This window comes from Telopea speciosissima, chromosome 11 (assembly GCF_018873765.1).
Source record: "Telopea speciosissima isolate NSW1024214 ecotype Mountain lineage chromosome 11, Tspe_v1, whole genome shotgun sequence".
Classification (NCBI taxonomy): domain Eukaryota; kingdom Viridiplantae; phylum Streptophyta; class Magnoliopsida; order Proteales; family Proteaceae; genus Telopea; species Telopea speciosissima.
The window spans coordinates 51,870,981-51,885,937 of record NC_057926.1 but is presented as its reverse complement, the minus strand read 5'-3'; the positions used below and the strand labels follow the sequence as shown (position 1 = coordinate 51,885,937).

At 38.1% G+C, this 14,957-nt stretch overlaps 1 protein-coding gene and 1 pseudogene across 1 annotated transcript; both read right to left on the bottom strand.

Annotated features, from left to right (window-relative positions):
- Nucleotides 1–1,234: 1,234 nt before the first annotated feature.
- On the bottom strand, nucleotides 1,235–4,388 carry LOC122645318 (annotated as a pseudogene).
- A 5,026-nt stretch (nucleotides 4,389–9,414) lies between these two features.
- LOC122646524 (1-aminocyclopropane-1-carboxylate oxidase homolog 4-like) lies at nucleotides 9,415–10,941 on the bottom strand. The gene is made up of 2 exons (XM_043840097.1): nucleotides 10,058–10,941; nucleotides 9,415–9,663 (listed from the first exon to the last, which is right to left on the bottom strand). Exons 1-2 carry the CDS (start codon nucleotides 10,916–10,918, stop codon nucleotides 9,415–9,417), a joined length of 1,110 nt encoding a protein of 369 aa, XP_043696032.1. The 5' UTR covers nucleotides 10,919–10,941.
- Between the last annotated feature and the right edge of the window lie 4,016 nt (nucleotides 10,942–14,957).

The following is a 14,957-nucleotide window of genomic DNA, read 5'->3' as shown; positions in this document are numbered from 1 at the left end:
TCCAAAAGTCCAACTATTTGGATAAAATATGTAGAGAGAACGGGGACGGCTGGAGGCCATTTCAGGACGAAATTTTGCTGCTACCACACAGCCAAAGAAACAGAATCTAAAAATGTATTTTGGAAAATACAATAAACTAGCAAGGTATTTGTGAAGATGTGAATTATTTCATTTCTAACAGGAATATTCTTGCAACCTGGGTAGTAGCAAAAGTATTCTGTCATTTTCATAGCAGTCGGAGAGGAATCTTTATCAAAAAAAAAGTGTGATGCACTGCCCTAATCCACCTGTAAAGTGCATCTCATTTGTGAATTAAGTTGGATTTAGCAGTGGCTGTTGTCCGATACATTTAAAGGTATATTAGACAATGCAACGCTTTAGAAAGGATGAAAATCCGATCGTAGAGAGACAAACTTAAGTTAAGCACCTTGTGTCCGGTCTTTATCTTTTTTTTTTTATAAATTGATTTGGAAAAAGAGAGGTCGATTTGAATGCTGGCCTGCTGGGTATCCTTCTCACGTAACTTATAAAAAGAGGACCCACACGATAATGAAGCGATAGTAGACAGCTCAAGTTGCTATTCTTTGCACCCAAAAAAAGTTGCTATTCTTCTATCACGAAACGTCACCTAAATCGAGGGTTCTCACGCAATCGACTCTTTCTTCTTTCTTTTAATGTTTGACGTTCTTAGTACCCGCCTCCCTAAAGGTTTTTATTAATAAATTTTTTTTTTCATTAAAAAACACAAAACAAAAAAAAAAAAAAAAAAAGGTGATCGCATTTCTGAATGTTAGGACCATTGGGTATGTATACCGAGAACCTTCAGTCAGTCTCATGGATTGCTTTAATTGAATTCTTGTTATCGCTCCATAATTTCTCTAAGATTGAAAATCACTACGTGTTTCGTATTGTTACAACTTGCTACTTCATATGGTGGATTAGAAATTATTCTATCTTCCACTCATGTGCCTACACACAAAATCATGCAAAATGATTACCACATCCCCATAGAAGAATGATACTAGTTTGAAGGCTAGCTTGTTCGTAAAGCTATCTTATCTACGTCTAGGTGTTCTGTAACTAACAATATAATTTCCTTCTAATCATAATGTTAGGTATATCCTTCTTTTTCATTTTTAGGACATTTGATTGTAGACTGCCAAATGCCAGGCTAGAATGGTCTAATCCACTACAATTAGACATTTTTCAACAACAAAGGCTTTCATAGTTCTATATTGAAGTTTTCATTTTATTTGTCCCTTGTCTATCACAGTTGATAGTAGCTTATCAAAGACTTGTCACCCAATTCCATTGTGAAAAAACTTGTTAAGAATTCTGACAATGTAAATGGCCGGTAAATGGCTGGTTTTTCTGGTGATATTAGCTCCAGAAGGGGTCCATAGAAGTCCTGTCTCTTGCTTGGATTGAAGAAAGTAGCAATTGAGATGCGCGGTTGGTGAAGATGATTGGCCAAGACTCGGTGCTCCACGCTTTTGTAGATATCATTGGAAATAATCTGAAAAAATAACAAATCCTACACATCTTTCTCCAAAAAACAACAAAATTTAAATCCCACACATTAAACACATAAATATATGGATCGAATTTTCCTTAAGCCACAGTGAAGGAATTCATATTCATGAATGGGCATAGGGAAATCGTGAAGGGCATAAATAACTAAAGGGGTATTAGATTAGGAGAAAAGCCGGAGAAAAATGAAATCTTTTTGTACAGGAGCGATCGACCCACCAATCATTACCCCCTATTTATAAATGTCTGAAACTATCCTCAAACTTGAGACCCTAGGACCAAATGCAATTTGGATCCTCTAGTGCCGAGCTGCCCGGCAGTACAGTACTGCCGTGACACAGTGAGGCGGTGAATGACCACCTTACCCCTGCTTTGGCAAGGCGCTCGGGTAGGGGTAAGGTAGTCATTCCCCGCCTTGCTGTGTCTTGCCAGTACCGTCCTTCCGGTTAGCTCAGCAGTAGAGGATCTGAATCCGAACAAATGTCCCCAAAAGCTAACCAATCACCACTATCAATGCGGACCAGAAATCCCTCACCCATTAGATTAATATTTTGCTATCTTTTAGGGTTGACTCACATATTTCAAAGTAACTTGCTTACCAATATATCATTCTCAAATATTATCATTGTCTTACACATTTTTGAAATACAAATGTTAAATGATAGGATTTTTCATTGGTAAAAGGACAGTGTTGTACTAAAAGAGTAAAAAAAAAGTAAATTAACAGCTTCTTTTTAACCAACTTTTGTTACAACTTACAAAAGGATTTTCCCTTTAATTTAATATATGTCATGATATTATTTAAACTATGTTATATAAAAATTTTATTGGAGAGAAATTCTTCAATCAATACTTTGGAGTAGTTAATTTTTCATTTTATTAAAAAAAGATGGGAGAAAGAATGCTACCTAGGCGTGCATGGGGCGCTGCCCTTGTGCCCATACACAGGGTTGTGCGAAATGATCGCCACAACCTTGGAAAAACGAAAATTCCTGGGGCGTGGCAAGGTCATTTTGTACGCCCATATGTCTGTGCACACGGGCAGTGCACTGAACATGCCCAGGTAGTAGATATATTCTTTTTTCCAACTTGGTGTCACCAAAGTGGTGAACTAAGAAGTTGCAATCTTCTTTTAATTGCCTCTTGTTTTATTTTCAAGAGTTATTTTATATAAATATAAAACAAAATTAAAAACTGAAAATAATTTAATGCATTATTAATGTGACATACCATGACTTGTCCTCAATGAGAAAAAAAAATGTGTTCTCTTTTTTTTTTTCCGCTAAAGTAGAAAATATACTATCCCAAAAGGGCAAAATAGTAAGATTATAATTTTTCTTTTTGCCAACATTGGTTACAATAAAATTTTCCTTAGAGATTATTACTTGATTAAGTCTTTCATTAGGACATAATTTCAAACAAATGGCCCTAGTGTTTATCGAGGACATCCACTTACATTATTCTTGTTTAGTTGCTGGTTTGCACTCCTACTAGAGATTGTTAGGTGATCATTTCAGTTTAACGTTATCATGGTTTTAGGAATCAGTATTAAATAGGAGGATCAGGATTGTCTCCAGGGAGCCCAGCGCCCAAGATGCTACCAGGGAGCATCCAACAGTTGAGTTGTGCGGCACACATCTTGGCGCATGCCTAGGGATGTGTGCGGCATAGCTCAACGGCTGGTAGCACCCTTGGCGTATTGGGCTCCTTGCAGACGTGCTAAATTCTAAATCGGGTGTATTGGTTGCTCTGTATTGATATCAATTGTGTCAGAAACTAATACCTGACTAATATGATATCAGATATTCAGCTTGAACCCTAAATTTTCGATCGGATACAGATTGGTATATCGATGGTGACCAATACGAGTCCTGACTCCTGATACCAAAAACTAAAACCCTATACATGGTTCAACAACCTGGTTCAGACTTCGGATTGAAAGAATTAAGGTTTTTGTTTTTTTGTTTTTTGGATAAGGTAAAAAGAATTAAAGTACCTGGAGGATATCCCCAATGTTGATGACGAGAGCATCACGTACGGGCTGAACATCCACCCAATGCTCCCCGTGTTTCATCTGCAATCCTCCAATCTGGTCCTGTAGCAACACAGTCAGCGCACCTGGATCTGTGTGAGACGCAATCCCAAGCGTCAGATCTGGTTGAGGACAGAACGGATAATAGTGGGCCACCATCCTCTTCCCCTGTGTACAGCATAACGCCTTTAACATCCCACCCTCCACCCCTAAGCCTTCGGACAAGATCTCCATCAACGTCTCTCCCAACCGTTGAACCTGCCGGTCCCACTCCACAATCTCACTCCGACAGATCTCACGGGATTTCACCGATATCAAGATCGGGGCCCCAACTTAATGAAATCGTATCCCTCCAACTGGCAGCCTTCGAATTGTAGAGATCGAAGTTCGAGCAAAATAATACACTGCGTCCCATCTCACGGTTGTAGTGGAGTGCTTTGATCTCTATCGGTTGCTCGTTGAAGGCTTTGATGCCGGCGATCGTACGGTCGATAACTTCGGAAGGGATGCCATGGTTGATGACCTGGAAGAAGCCTAGCGTACGGGAGGCATCTCGGATTTGGTCGACGATGATGGATCTACGGTCTGAATCAAAGCCGGAGAGATCTACGGTGGGGATGGTATTAGATGCAGGAGGAGGAGCTGCGATGACAGTGGCGTTAGCGGTGGCGGTGCAAGGGAGAGAATCGGGTGGGTGGATGAAGAAGCGAGGGATAGAAGTGATGCCAGAGTCAACGAGTCCCTTTACTCCGATTTTTGAATTGTCGAATTGCTTCACCTCCTTGGTCCGATCGTAGCCTTCTTCTTCTCCTCTTCCATTCTCCATTTTCGTTCTCTCTGTCAATCTTCACTTTCTCTTCTCTCAATTCTGTTACGGAGTGAGAAATCCAAACTTTCGAGTTGAACCGAACATGAAGGTGTTAACAGATCCTCTGCTCAACAACCACAGGGGGTCCAAAAACTCCAACTACTTTAATAAAATGAATATGTTCTGTGTGTGTGGTGGCGGCGGAGGCCACGCAGAGATACAGCCGGAGCGAAATAACTGCCCCATGAAAGACGGAAATTCCAATTCCAGATGCTAGCGCGTTCTCATCGACTGCCGCATGCACAAGATAGATTGAAAGGATGGGCAACAACCGAATCCTGGTGTCTATGAATTGAACATTTTGATATTAGAGCTCATGTTTGTGGCAAATAATTTTGTAGGAGGGTAGATGGAGAGAAAAATCATTTTAATTTGCTTAATGGTTAATTGGGGAGTTGGTAGAGATTTAAATAATTCAGATTTTAAAGCAATCAATTAAACTTACTTCACCAAAATTGTCCTTTAGTTTACCTCAATATGAATTAGTGAGGCTGGCTTTTATTTTTAAACGATTGAACCATATAAAACAGGATACTTAAAGAGAAAAATGAAAAACTTAAAACCCTGATTAGAACATGCTACCTAATATACTTAGAATTCATTCTATTGTAGCCTTCATAATTGACACAATGGTTCAATTGGGGTTTAAATTTCATGGTTTATATTGCCCACATCAAGTTTGTCAACATTTCATACTAGGAAGTCAGAATGGATTTTAAAGAGGTCTACGAAGTTTTGAAAATGAATTGAACATGAACTTATTCGAGGAGGAGGGTGTTAAAAAATCGAGAAAACTTATGCTAGGGATCGTATATGTGAGATTGATCACCAAATTTGACATGCGATTTATCAAAATATTATTGATTAATTTATCCAATTGATATATGATTGAGTTTGAATTTAAAATTTAGCAGATAACAATTTTAAATCATTCTTATGTTCAATGATTTTCAAATTGCTACATCATTCTTCTACATTACATAAACAAAAATGCAATCCATAAATACTTTCTATAAAATAAAAAAGATGCTGAAATCAATTGACATTTGTTTCTTTCTTATGATTTTACTGAGCATCTATGTTGCAGCCGATCCAGGGCTTGCCCCTGGTGGTTCACTATTCCCTTGGGAGAACTGCGTCCGGAGCTTGATCAGTGACTCAAGTCTCCTTAACGGCATGAAGTCCACATTTACTTGCTTTCTAAGAAGTGGAGCCCGGCCTATGGGTATCATATTTGAAATTTGATCCCTTTTGGGTCTTCTCCTTGCCTCCTTGTACGGCCCTGATGGCCAATCAACCCTTGAATTGCAGAAAAGCCAAAAAAAAAAAAAAAAAAGAGGGGAAAAACAACTAGGCTGTAGGATCTTTAGGTAAAAAAAATAAGGATGAATGTTCTCTGTGGTCATTGAGCCCACCCCCATGTGTTTGGGTGTAGCTTGCGCTGTGGCACAAAGAACAGTGCCCCAAAAACTAAACATCTAAATTAAACTAGACCAACTGAACCACTAATTCAATCAGGTCTAAAAAACAACTTAAACAAAAACAAATAGATTAATAAAATACTTACAAAAATATATGTAAGTTGATCCATTTAATTAAGGAGAAAGATGGAGTTGATATTTTTTTTTTTTAGCGCAAGCCTTGATGCAACGGTAAGATTGCTCCATTGTAATCAAGTGGTAACGATTTCGAGTCTGGAAACAATTTCTGGGAAAATAGCAAGAGTAAGGTTGCATATATTATGACCCTCCCAGACCCTGCAATCGCGAGAGCCTTGTTCACTGAGTAAGCCATTTTTTTTATATATAAAGGGAATTGAAGAAGAACACTATCCCATCACAGGCCCTGCACCAATGTGGGACCAATGAGGGAAAGTGTAGGGAAATGGATTGGGGGGATTTTTCATTTGCAGGGGATGAGACGGTCATTTGATGGGGCATGTGTCTAGGCATAGACTGCACATGACCATGCAGTGTTCTTCTTCCCTATACATAAGAACGAGCGAAGAAAGCCCCCAGGAAAAAGATAGAGTTGAGTATGTAGGGTAGGATCTTTGTCCCCTCCAATACCCTGCCCGATCCAATTCCCCCAGTGCCTGTAATAAGGAGGGCACAATGACCACCCTACCCCTACCCGAACACTCTGCCCAGGTGGGGTCCATCCCTCCTAATTACAGGCATTGGGGGAACTGGAGGAGATAATTTTCGTAGGATTTACATTCTCATTCACACAAATTCATATTACTTTCCTTACATTACATGTAATATTTTACTTAGCGTTAGATCACATAAACCATATGCAAATAAACTCGGGTTTGGATCATACTTGAATAGTGAATATGTACGAAAATGTTACGGAAAAAGGATTAAAAGTCAAGCTTATGGTTACGAGCACACGAACAAATCTCCACAGAGAATTCCACACCACATATCCCTGGAAAAAGATGGAATCCCACAGAAAACACAAACACTTGGAGAGCATAGAGAAATTGAAAATTGGTTGAATAATCGCATGGTCTTAGGGTTAGGGAGATTATCTATTTATAAACCTAAAACCCTAAAACTCCCTTCCCCTTGTAGACTCCCTCTAGGATTAATCGTCCAAAAGAAAGTGAGGGGAGAAAGTCAGCCACTTAAGTGGCCGGCTCTCTCCCATGCTCGTGGGTTGGACCGGCCTGCTCTGGCCCATCAGCCCATGTCGATTAACACTAAGGATTGAGATGTGCATATATATATATTTTTTTATGGGAAACATACTTATATTACTATTAGATTGAGAAAAACATATATTAGTCTCCTATATTTATTTCCTATTAGAATAGGTCTCTTTCCATCTTGCGGTTCTTGACTTCTTAGCAACCAAGTCATTGTATGCTATTTAATGTACAGCTTCTCCATCGCTGTGGTATGGTTAAGCACAGAAATACAAATCTTTATTGACTTATCAAAGAGCCAAGCACCGTACGTCTAGGCTGTTCCTTGATCAGGAATGCAATGTAGTGATGAGATTTGTTAAACCTTATTTCTCGAGTTTTTATTTTTTTATTTTGGGGGTGTTTGAGGTGGTATAAAGAGTTCAGTTATGTGAAGTGATTATACGTACAGTCACGAATCTAAGATAGAAACGTTGGTGAACGTTCGTTTTTTCACTTATGATGTGAACGTTGGTAATGCCACCCATAATTCTCATGACAAACACAAGTGTCATGAATTTGTAAGTGGTTACTAGACCATCATGTAAAACTCGCTGGAAGAGAAATACTTTTGTAGTGAAAAATGTTCAAGCTAGGAAGGTATTCACTATTCTTTGTGTCTCATACAAAAAGTTTCCTGGTTTGTTGATTCAGCTTAGTTACTTCTTAATATGGCAAAGAATTCAAAACATGACAAACTGGAACAATGCTCATCATATGGTTTCTAGGTGCCATTGTATCTTATTAGAAAAAAGTAGCTGGAGCCACACGACAAAAAGAGGAAAAAAAATGAGATATTGGAGGGAACGAATGATCTTAATTGAAGGTTAGGAAAAAGGTTGGGCATATCACTCACTGCAAACTAGCGCTGGCTGTGTCTTTCTCTCTTTTAATCTTTTGAAATTTAGGCGATTTGAATTGATTGCTTGTATCTTACAACTGATATTTGAATTGTAGTTGTAAAATGGAGAGAGAGAGAGAGAGTAATATAGTTCTTTGTTGTTATAGTAAAGACTTAGCTGCTTGGCAAAGTATACGTGAGGGTATGCCAATGGTTTATCATCCTTGATGATTTGAATTTGTGAACTGTTTGTTATACGTCTCAGCAAGCGAAGTAGTCTGCTACGAATGGCCCAAAACACAATAGTTGCCTAGTGATGGCAAACAACACACGACCAAATGCGTCACGGCCCAGAACACCATAGTTGCCTTACCCATCGCGAACAAAACCATCACAATTGATTGCTGCCTGCCCAGGGGAGGGAAGGGCCAGGTGTCCGGATCATCCACCGGCCAAAGAAATCTCTATTGGCAACACTATCATGTTTGTGGCAGATAATTTTGTAGGTGGGTAGATGAAGAGAAAAATCATTTTAATTTACTTAATGATTAATTGGGGGAGTTGGTAGAAATTTTAAATAATTCGAATTTTAAAGCAATCAATTAAATTTACCTCACCAAAATTGCCCTTTATTTAGTGAGGTTGACTTTTACTTTTAAACGATTCAACTATATAAAACAATATCTTTAAAGAGAAAAATGAAAAACTTAAAACCTTGATTAGAACAGGCTATATATATATATATATATATATATATATATGCCTAATATACTTAGAACTCATTCCATTGTAGCCTTTATAATTGACACAGCGGTTCAGTTGGGGCGTAAATTTCAAGGTTTATATTGCCTACATCACGATTGCCAACATTTCAGACTAGAAAGTTAGAATGGATCTTAAAGAGGTCTAAGAAATTTATAAGTGAATTTAACATGAACTTAATGGAGGATTAGGATGTTAAAAAATCGATAAAACTTATGCTAGTTGTCGTATATGTGAGATTGATCACCAAATTTGACATGTGACTTATCAAAACATTATTGATTAATTTTATCAAATGATATATAATTGAGTTTGAACGTAAAATTTAACGGATCACAATTTTAAATCAATCTAATATTCAATGATTTTCAATTGCTGTATCATTCTTCTACATTACTTAGACAAAATGCATTGAGGTTTGTGAATGGAGTACCTGCAAGGTCCTTCTATGGTACAACTAATTAAATCCCCCATCTCTAACTCTTCTCTTTCTAAAGTTGAACGCAAGTTAATTGATCTTATTTATGGTTGTCATAACTTCTTATAAAGTCTAAGAAATCGTGAATCCAAACTTAAATAAAAAGAAAAAAAAAATTAAATATCTAAATTAAACTGGACCAACTGAACCACCAGTTCAACCAGGTCTAAAAAACAACTTAAACAGAAAACAACTATCAAAGATGCCTCTTTCACAGTTGAAAGTGGCTTATCAAAGATTTGTCGCCCAACCCCCTTGTGAAAAACCTTCCTAAGAATTCTGACAACGTAAATGGCCGATAAAGGGCTGGTTTATCTTGTGATATCAGCTCTGGAAGGGGTCCATATAAGTCCTCTCTCTTACTTGGATTGAAAAAAATAGCAATTGAGATGCGTGGTTGCAGAAGATGATTGGCCAACACTCTGTGCTCCACGCTCCTATATCCATCATTGGAAATAACCTGAAAAATATAACGAATCTCACATATAATGGGGGACTGGAGGGGCTACATATGTGCAACAACCAATGAGAGTTCGTTGGTATCTTAGGGGTGGGATTTCTGTCTTTCATGGGGGTGGGGCGGTAATTTCACCCCATTGTGGTTGGAAGATGAGTTTTTTTTACATACGATAACAACGAAGGGTATTTTCATCTTCTCAAGTGCCGTGCACTAGCCAATATACTTTAAAAATGCATTTGAGAGGATAAAAATTGAGTTTTTAGCGAAGCCTTGAAAGAGTAGGTCCCCTTTCTTTTTTTGGTTTAACCGATGGTTTACACACCAAACTAGGGTTTGTCAGGTGGTTATCTAACATGGTTCAATCATCCGGTTCAGATTAAATGAATTTGGTTACCTGGAGGATATCCCCGATGTTGATGACAAGAGCACCAGGTACGGGCTGAACATTCACCCAATGCTCCCCGTGCTTCACCTGCAACCCTCCGATCTGGTCCTGCAGCAACACGGTCAGCACTCCTGGATCCGTGTGAGACGAAGTCCCAAGCGTCAGATCTGGTTGAGGACAGAACGGATAGTAGTGGGCCACCATAGTCTTCCCTTCTGTGCAGCTCAACGCCTTCAATCTTCCACCCTCCAGTCCCAAGCCTTCCGATAAGATCTCCATCAACGTCTCTCCCAACCGTTGAACCTGCCTGTCCCACTCAACGAGCTCACTCCGACAGATCTCCGGGATTTCACTGATGTCAAAATTCGGGCCCCACCTTAATTCAATCGTGTCCCTCCAATTGGCAGCCTTCGATGTGTAGAGATCGAAGTTTGACGAAAATGATACGCTGCGTCCCACATCGCGGTTGTAGTGGAGTGCTTTGATATCCACCGACTGCTCGTTGAAGCCTTTGATGGCGGCGATCGTACGGTCGATGACTTCGGAAGGGATGCCATGGTTAGTGACCTGAAAGAAGCCCAGAGTACGGGAGGCGTCTCGGATTTGGTCAACGATGATCGATCTACGGTCTGAATCAAAGTCGGTGAGATCGACGGTAGGGATGGGATTAGACGCAGGAGGAGAAGCTGCGATGGCGGTGGCAGTGGGTGTGGCGGTGCAGGAGAGAGAATCGGGTGGGTGAATGAAGAAACGAGGGATGGAGGTGATGCCTGAGTCGACGAGTCCCTTTACTCCGATTTTGGAATCGTCAAATTGCTTCACCTCCTTGGCCCGATCGTATCCTTCTTCTTCGCCTCTTCCATTCTCCATTTTCGCTCTATTAGTGAATCTTATCTCCCCCTTCTCTTAATTCGGTTGTGTAGAAGCAAAACCAAACTTAAGTTGCAGATAACTTTAAAGGTGTTAAAGTAATCTGGTCAAACTCCAACTAGTATAATAAAATATGTACAAATAAATTTTTAAGTTGATTTATTAAATGAGAAAGATGGGGTTTATATATATATATATTTTTTTTCAGGAGTGCTTTGGTGCTAAGGTTGCTCCATTGTGACCAATGGTCACGAGTCTGAGTTTGGAAACAGCTTTCCTGTGAAAGTAGGAAGAATAAGGCTGCATGTATAATGATTCCCTCCCAAACTTTGCAGTGGCGGGAGTTTCATGTATTGGGTACGCCTTTTTTTTATGCATAAGGAAAGAAGAACGCTGTTCTGTTGCACCCCTGCACTAGAGTGGGGCCACTGAGGGAACACATAAGGACATGGATCAGGGGGATTTTTCATTTGTAGGGGATGAAACGGTGGAATGTGTTTAGGCACAGGCTACACATGACCAGGCAGTGTTCTTTTTCCCTATGTATAATATTAACTCCGAACAAAAAGTTCAAAACGAGCGTAGAAAACGCGCCAAAAAAAGATGGAGTTTGAGTATGTTGGATTTACATCCTCATTCATACAAATTTTTATTACTTTCCATGTCTCATTACATCATTGATCTATTGCAGAGGAATGACTGATTGCAAACCAATTCTCACACCAACTACCACACTGATTTAGTATGGCTTTAGGTAAGTCTTATTAATTTTAACTATTACTTTTGCTATAGTCAAGAGGAGATGCTTATGACTGGATTGAATTAGATTTTAGATTCAGTATTTTATTGCTCTTACACAATAATCTTAACCCAATATAGGGGCTGCGAAATTAAAATCTGGTTATAATGGCATTTTGTGTTATAATTTTAAATAATTATATTATGTAAAATAAATGATAAATAAGCATTGAAAAATCTTACAATGACATTCTACGTCATATATATTTTACCTCTAAACGTTTGAAAAAATTAAGATCGGGGTAAAAAGGGGTAAACAGGGGTTATATAGACCGTTCCAATTGAATCAATCAAACCGAAATGATCGATTGAACTCATTATCTGTTCGGTATTAATTTTGGATTTTAGAAATTGTTATAAGGTCAAAACGACTGGACCGACTTATAGCAGAAAATTTCAATATTTGTTTACTTTTTTATATATGAAAAAATAAAATATTGGACCGATGAAAAAAACCATTGAACCAGACTGATAACAAACTCAAACTAACCGGACCGATAGATATTGATTCTCGATTTGATTTTTATAGACCGAACACCTTATTGGTCTGATTCGAACTGACTTGGTACATAAGAAACAGATTGAAACCATACTGAATCAACTATTTGACAAACCTCTATTCTTAACAACATACCTAAACCTAATCTTCACTACAGATAGTGAAGGTCTCCCTCCCACTTGTATAAAAGGATCAATTGCCACTCCTATTAAGATAGAAACATTGGTGAACGTTCATCTTTTCACTAGTATACGTGACACATATCAGCTAAGAGGATAACTATAAGTCTTATGATGTGAACGTGAAAAACACACCAGTCTGTGTAAGTAGTTACTGGACCGTCATGTTAAACTCGTTGGAAGAGACATACATTTGTAGTGAAAAGGTACAAGGAAGTTATTATTTACTTAATGCTTTGTGTCTCATAAAAGAAAATTCCTTGGGTTTGTTGATTCAATATAATTACATCTTAATATTACAAAGAATTCAAAGCATGACAAACTGGAACAATGCTCTTCATATGGTTTCTAGTTCCATCATATCTTACTAGAAGAAAGTGAGACATTGGAGTAAACTAATGAAATGATATTTGAATCAACGGTTAGGCTTCGCATCCGTCTATACAGCTTATAAAAGTGTCGTATGCTATTTCCTCGACCTCCTTTTCCCTGATATTCAATATCTTTATACACTCGTCTCTACTAATAATAGACATTGTTTAGTTTTCTTTTTCCAGACTACAACTTTTTGAATTTATGAATAAGATTAAAAAAAAAAATAGGTTAAGATTTAAACGTGGTCATGACTTTCTAATGTGTAGTTCTGCATCCTTTTCAGGATATTAAGGAGTTGTTATATTAGAACAGAAAACAACACAGACTTGCGCTGTATTGCTTGAAGATTATCGATGCCAACTTTCAAATTCTGATATGGCATTACTACTTTGTGCTTGAACTGCCACCAATTCTCCCACAACAGTAGTGGATTGTCAACTACAGTAATTTCCACATGGTTTTCCTATCTTTTTTGCGATGTTGTAATGGTTTACAATTAGTTCTCTCGGATTGTAATGACAATATCACGCTTGAACTGCTCCCAGTTTAGTTACAATTCCTGTCCAGAGTTCGTACTATCAATCTTGAAGCTATGTGCTATGAATTATGATACTTGCCGATGAGGGTAAGCAGGTTGTTTTGGAAGACAGTTTAGGCTTAGTCAATTTGCATATAATATAATTTCTTTTGTATTGGGGATGGGTGTCTTATTTTTGTTTTGTGTGATGAATTGTTTAAATTATTATTGCTGGTTTAGCGCTAAATTGGCTGTCTCATTTTGTATATATATTTTTTGTTTTATAAATAAAATTAGGTAGGTCTGCTTGGGTCTTGTGTTGGGTGTGATGTCTTTCATTCCATTGCATCGATTAATGGGTTAATTCTGAAGGACCGTCGTAGGTCTGAAGAGTCCAATGAAAAATTTTGTAGGACTACATGGATATTTTAGTAATTTGTGCTTATGTAAAGTTTCAGTATATATTCGTAGTGGGATGGTTTTCTATGTAATTTGAGAGAGTGTGTGAGGATGAGCAACTATAACCTTATTCTTCATTGATAGTTATTGAAGCAGATCTTGTATCACCCTAGACTTAGGCAATTTTATTGAACCACGTAAATCCTTAGGCGTATTGTGTAATTGTTGTTTGCGATTTTCACTATTTTTAGCATTATTTTAAGTTCATATTTTTCTACATTATGAGGTCTATTAACTTAAAATAATTAAATTTCATTTTGGTACTCCATGAATTGACCATGCTTCTGTGATTTTTTCTAGCTCAAAATTTCAAACTCGAACTTCATTATTTTGACCTTATAGCTCTAACTCTTACAATGGAACCATTACAGGCACAGGGAATGAAAGGAGAAGAGCTTCTTCAAATAATGAGGGAGGGTGTGTGGGGTTTGAAATGGGTTACATGGAGGTTGTGAGGGTCTGCACCTCCTCACCCTCAAGGATTCAGTCACTAATTACGCTCCATCTCTGCCAAGAACTTCGCAATTCTGTAAGGAATTTGTCTCCATAACCAGTGAGTTCCATCTCTACCAGGAACTTCGCAATTCCTTTTAAGGAATCTGTCTCCATAACCGAACTGGTGGGTGATCAATGCGTCGATGGTGTCGTCTACCCTAAACTTAAGTTCGGACGAGTGCATTCTTTAGTATATGTGTATAACTGTTCAATTAGTTCGATTTCAATAGATTATATGTTATAATGGACATCCCATGTTCTAGAAAAACAGTTTTTTAAATTGAAATCCTTTTAGGTAAATTTTCTAGGTGTCGGTCCACCCATGGAAGATTCCATACACTCAACCACCTAATGTGTCATGGCTACATGGAAAAATGATTTGATAAATCCAACCATTGATTAAAAAGGGAATGGTCTAGACTCTAGATTAGCCATATGCATGCCATTTTTAGTTTTATTTTTTTCTAGCAAAACTCAACAATTTACATACACCTCATATATCGGCATATTGTCCCCATGTATAAAACGATCAGGTTGAGAATTGTCACGCCTACTAAGATAGAAACATTGGTGAACATTCATATTTTCACTAAGTATACGTGACGCATGTCAGCTAAGAGGACAACTATAAGTCTTATGATGTGAACATTGGTAATACCAACGGAAAATTATCCTCTTCAATTCCTTAAAGTGTGGCAGTGCAGCAGTGCTAGGTGG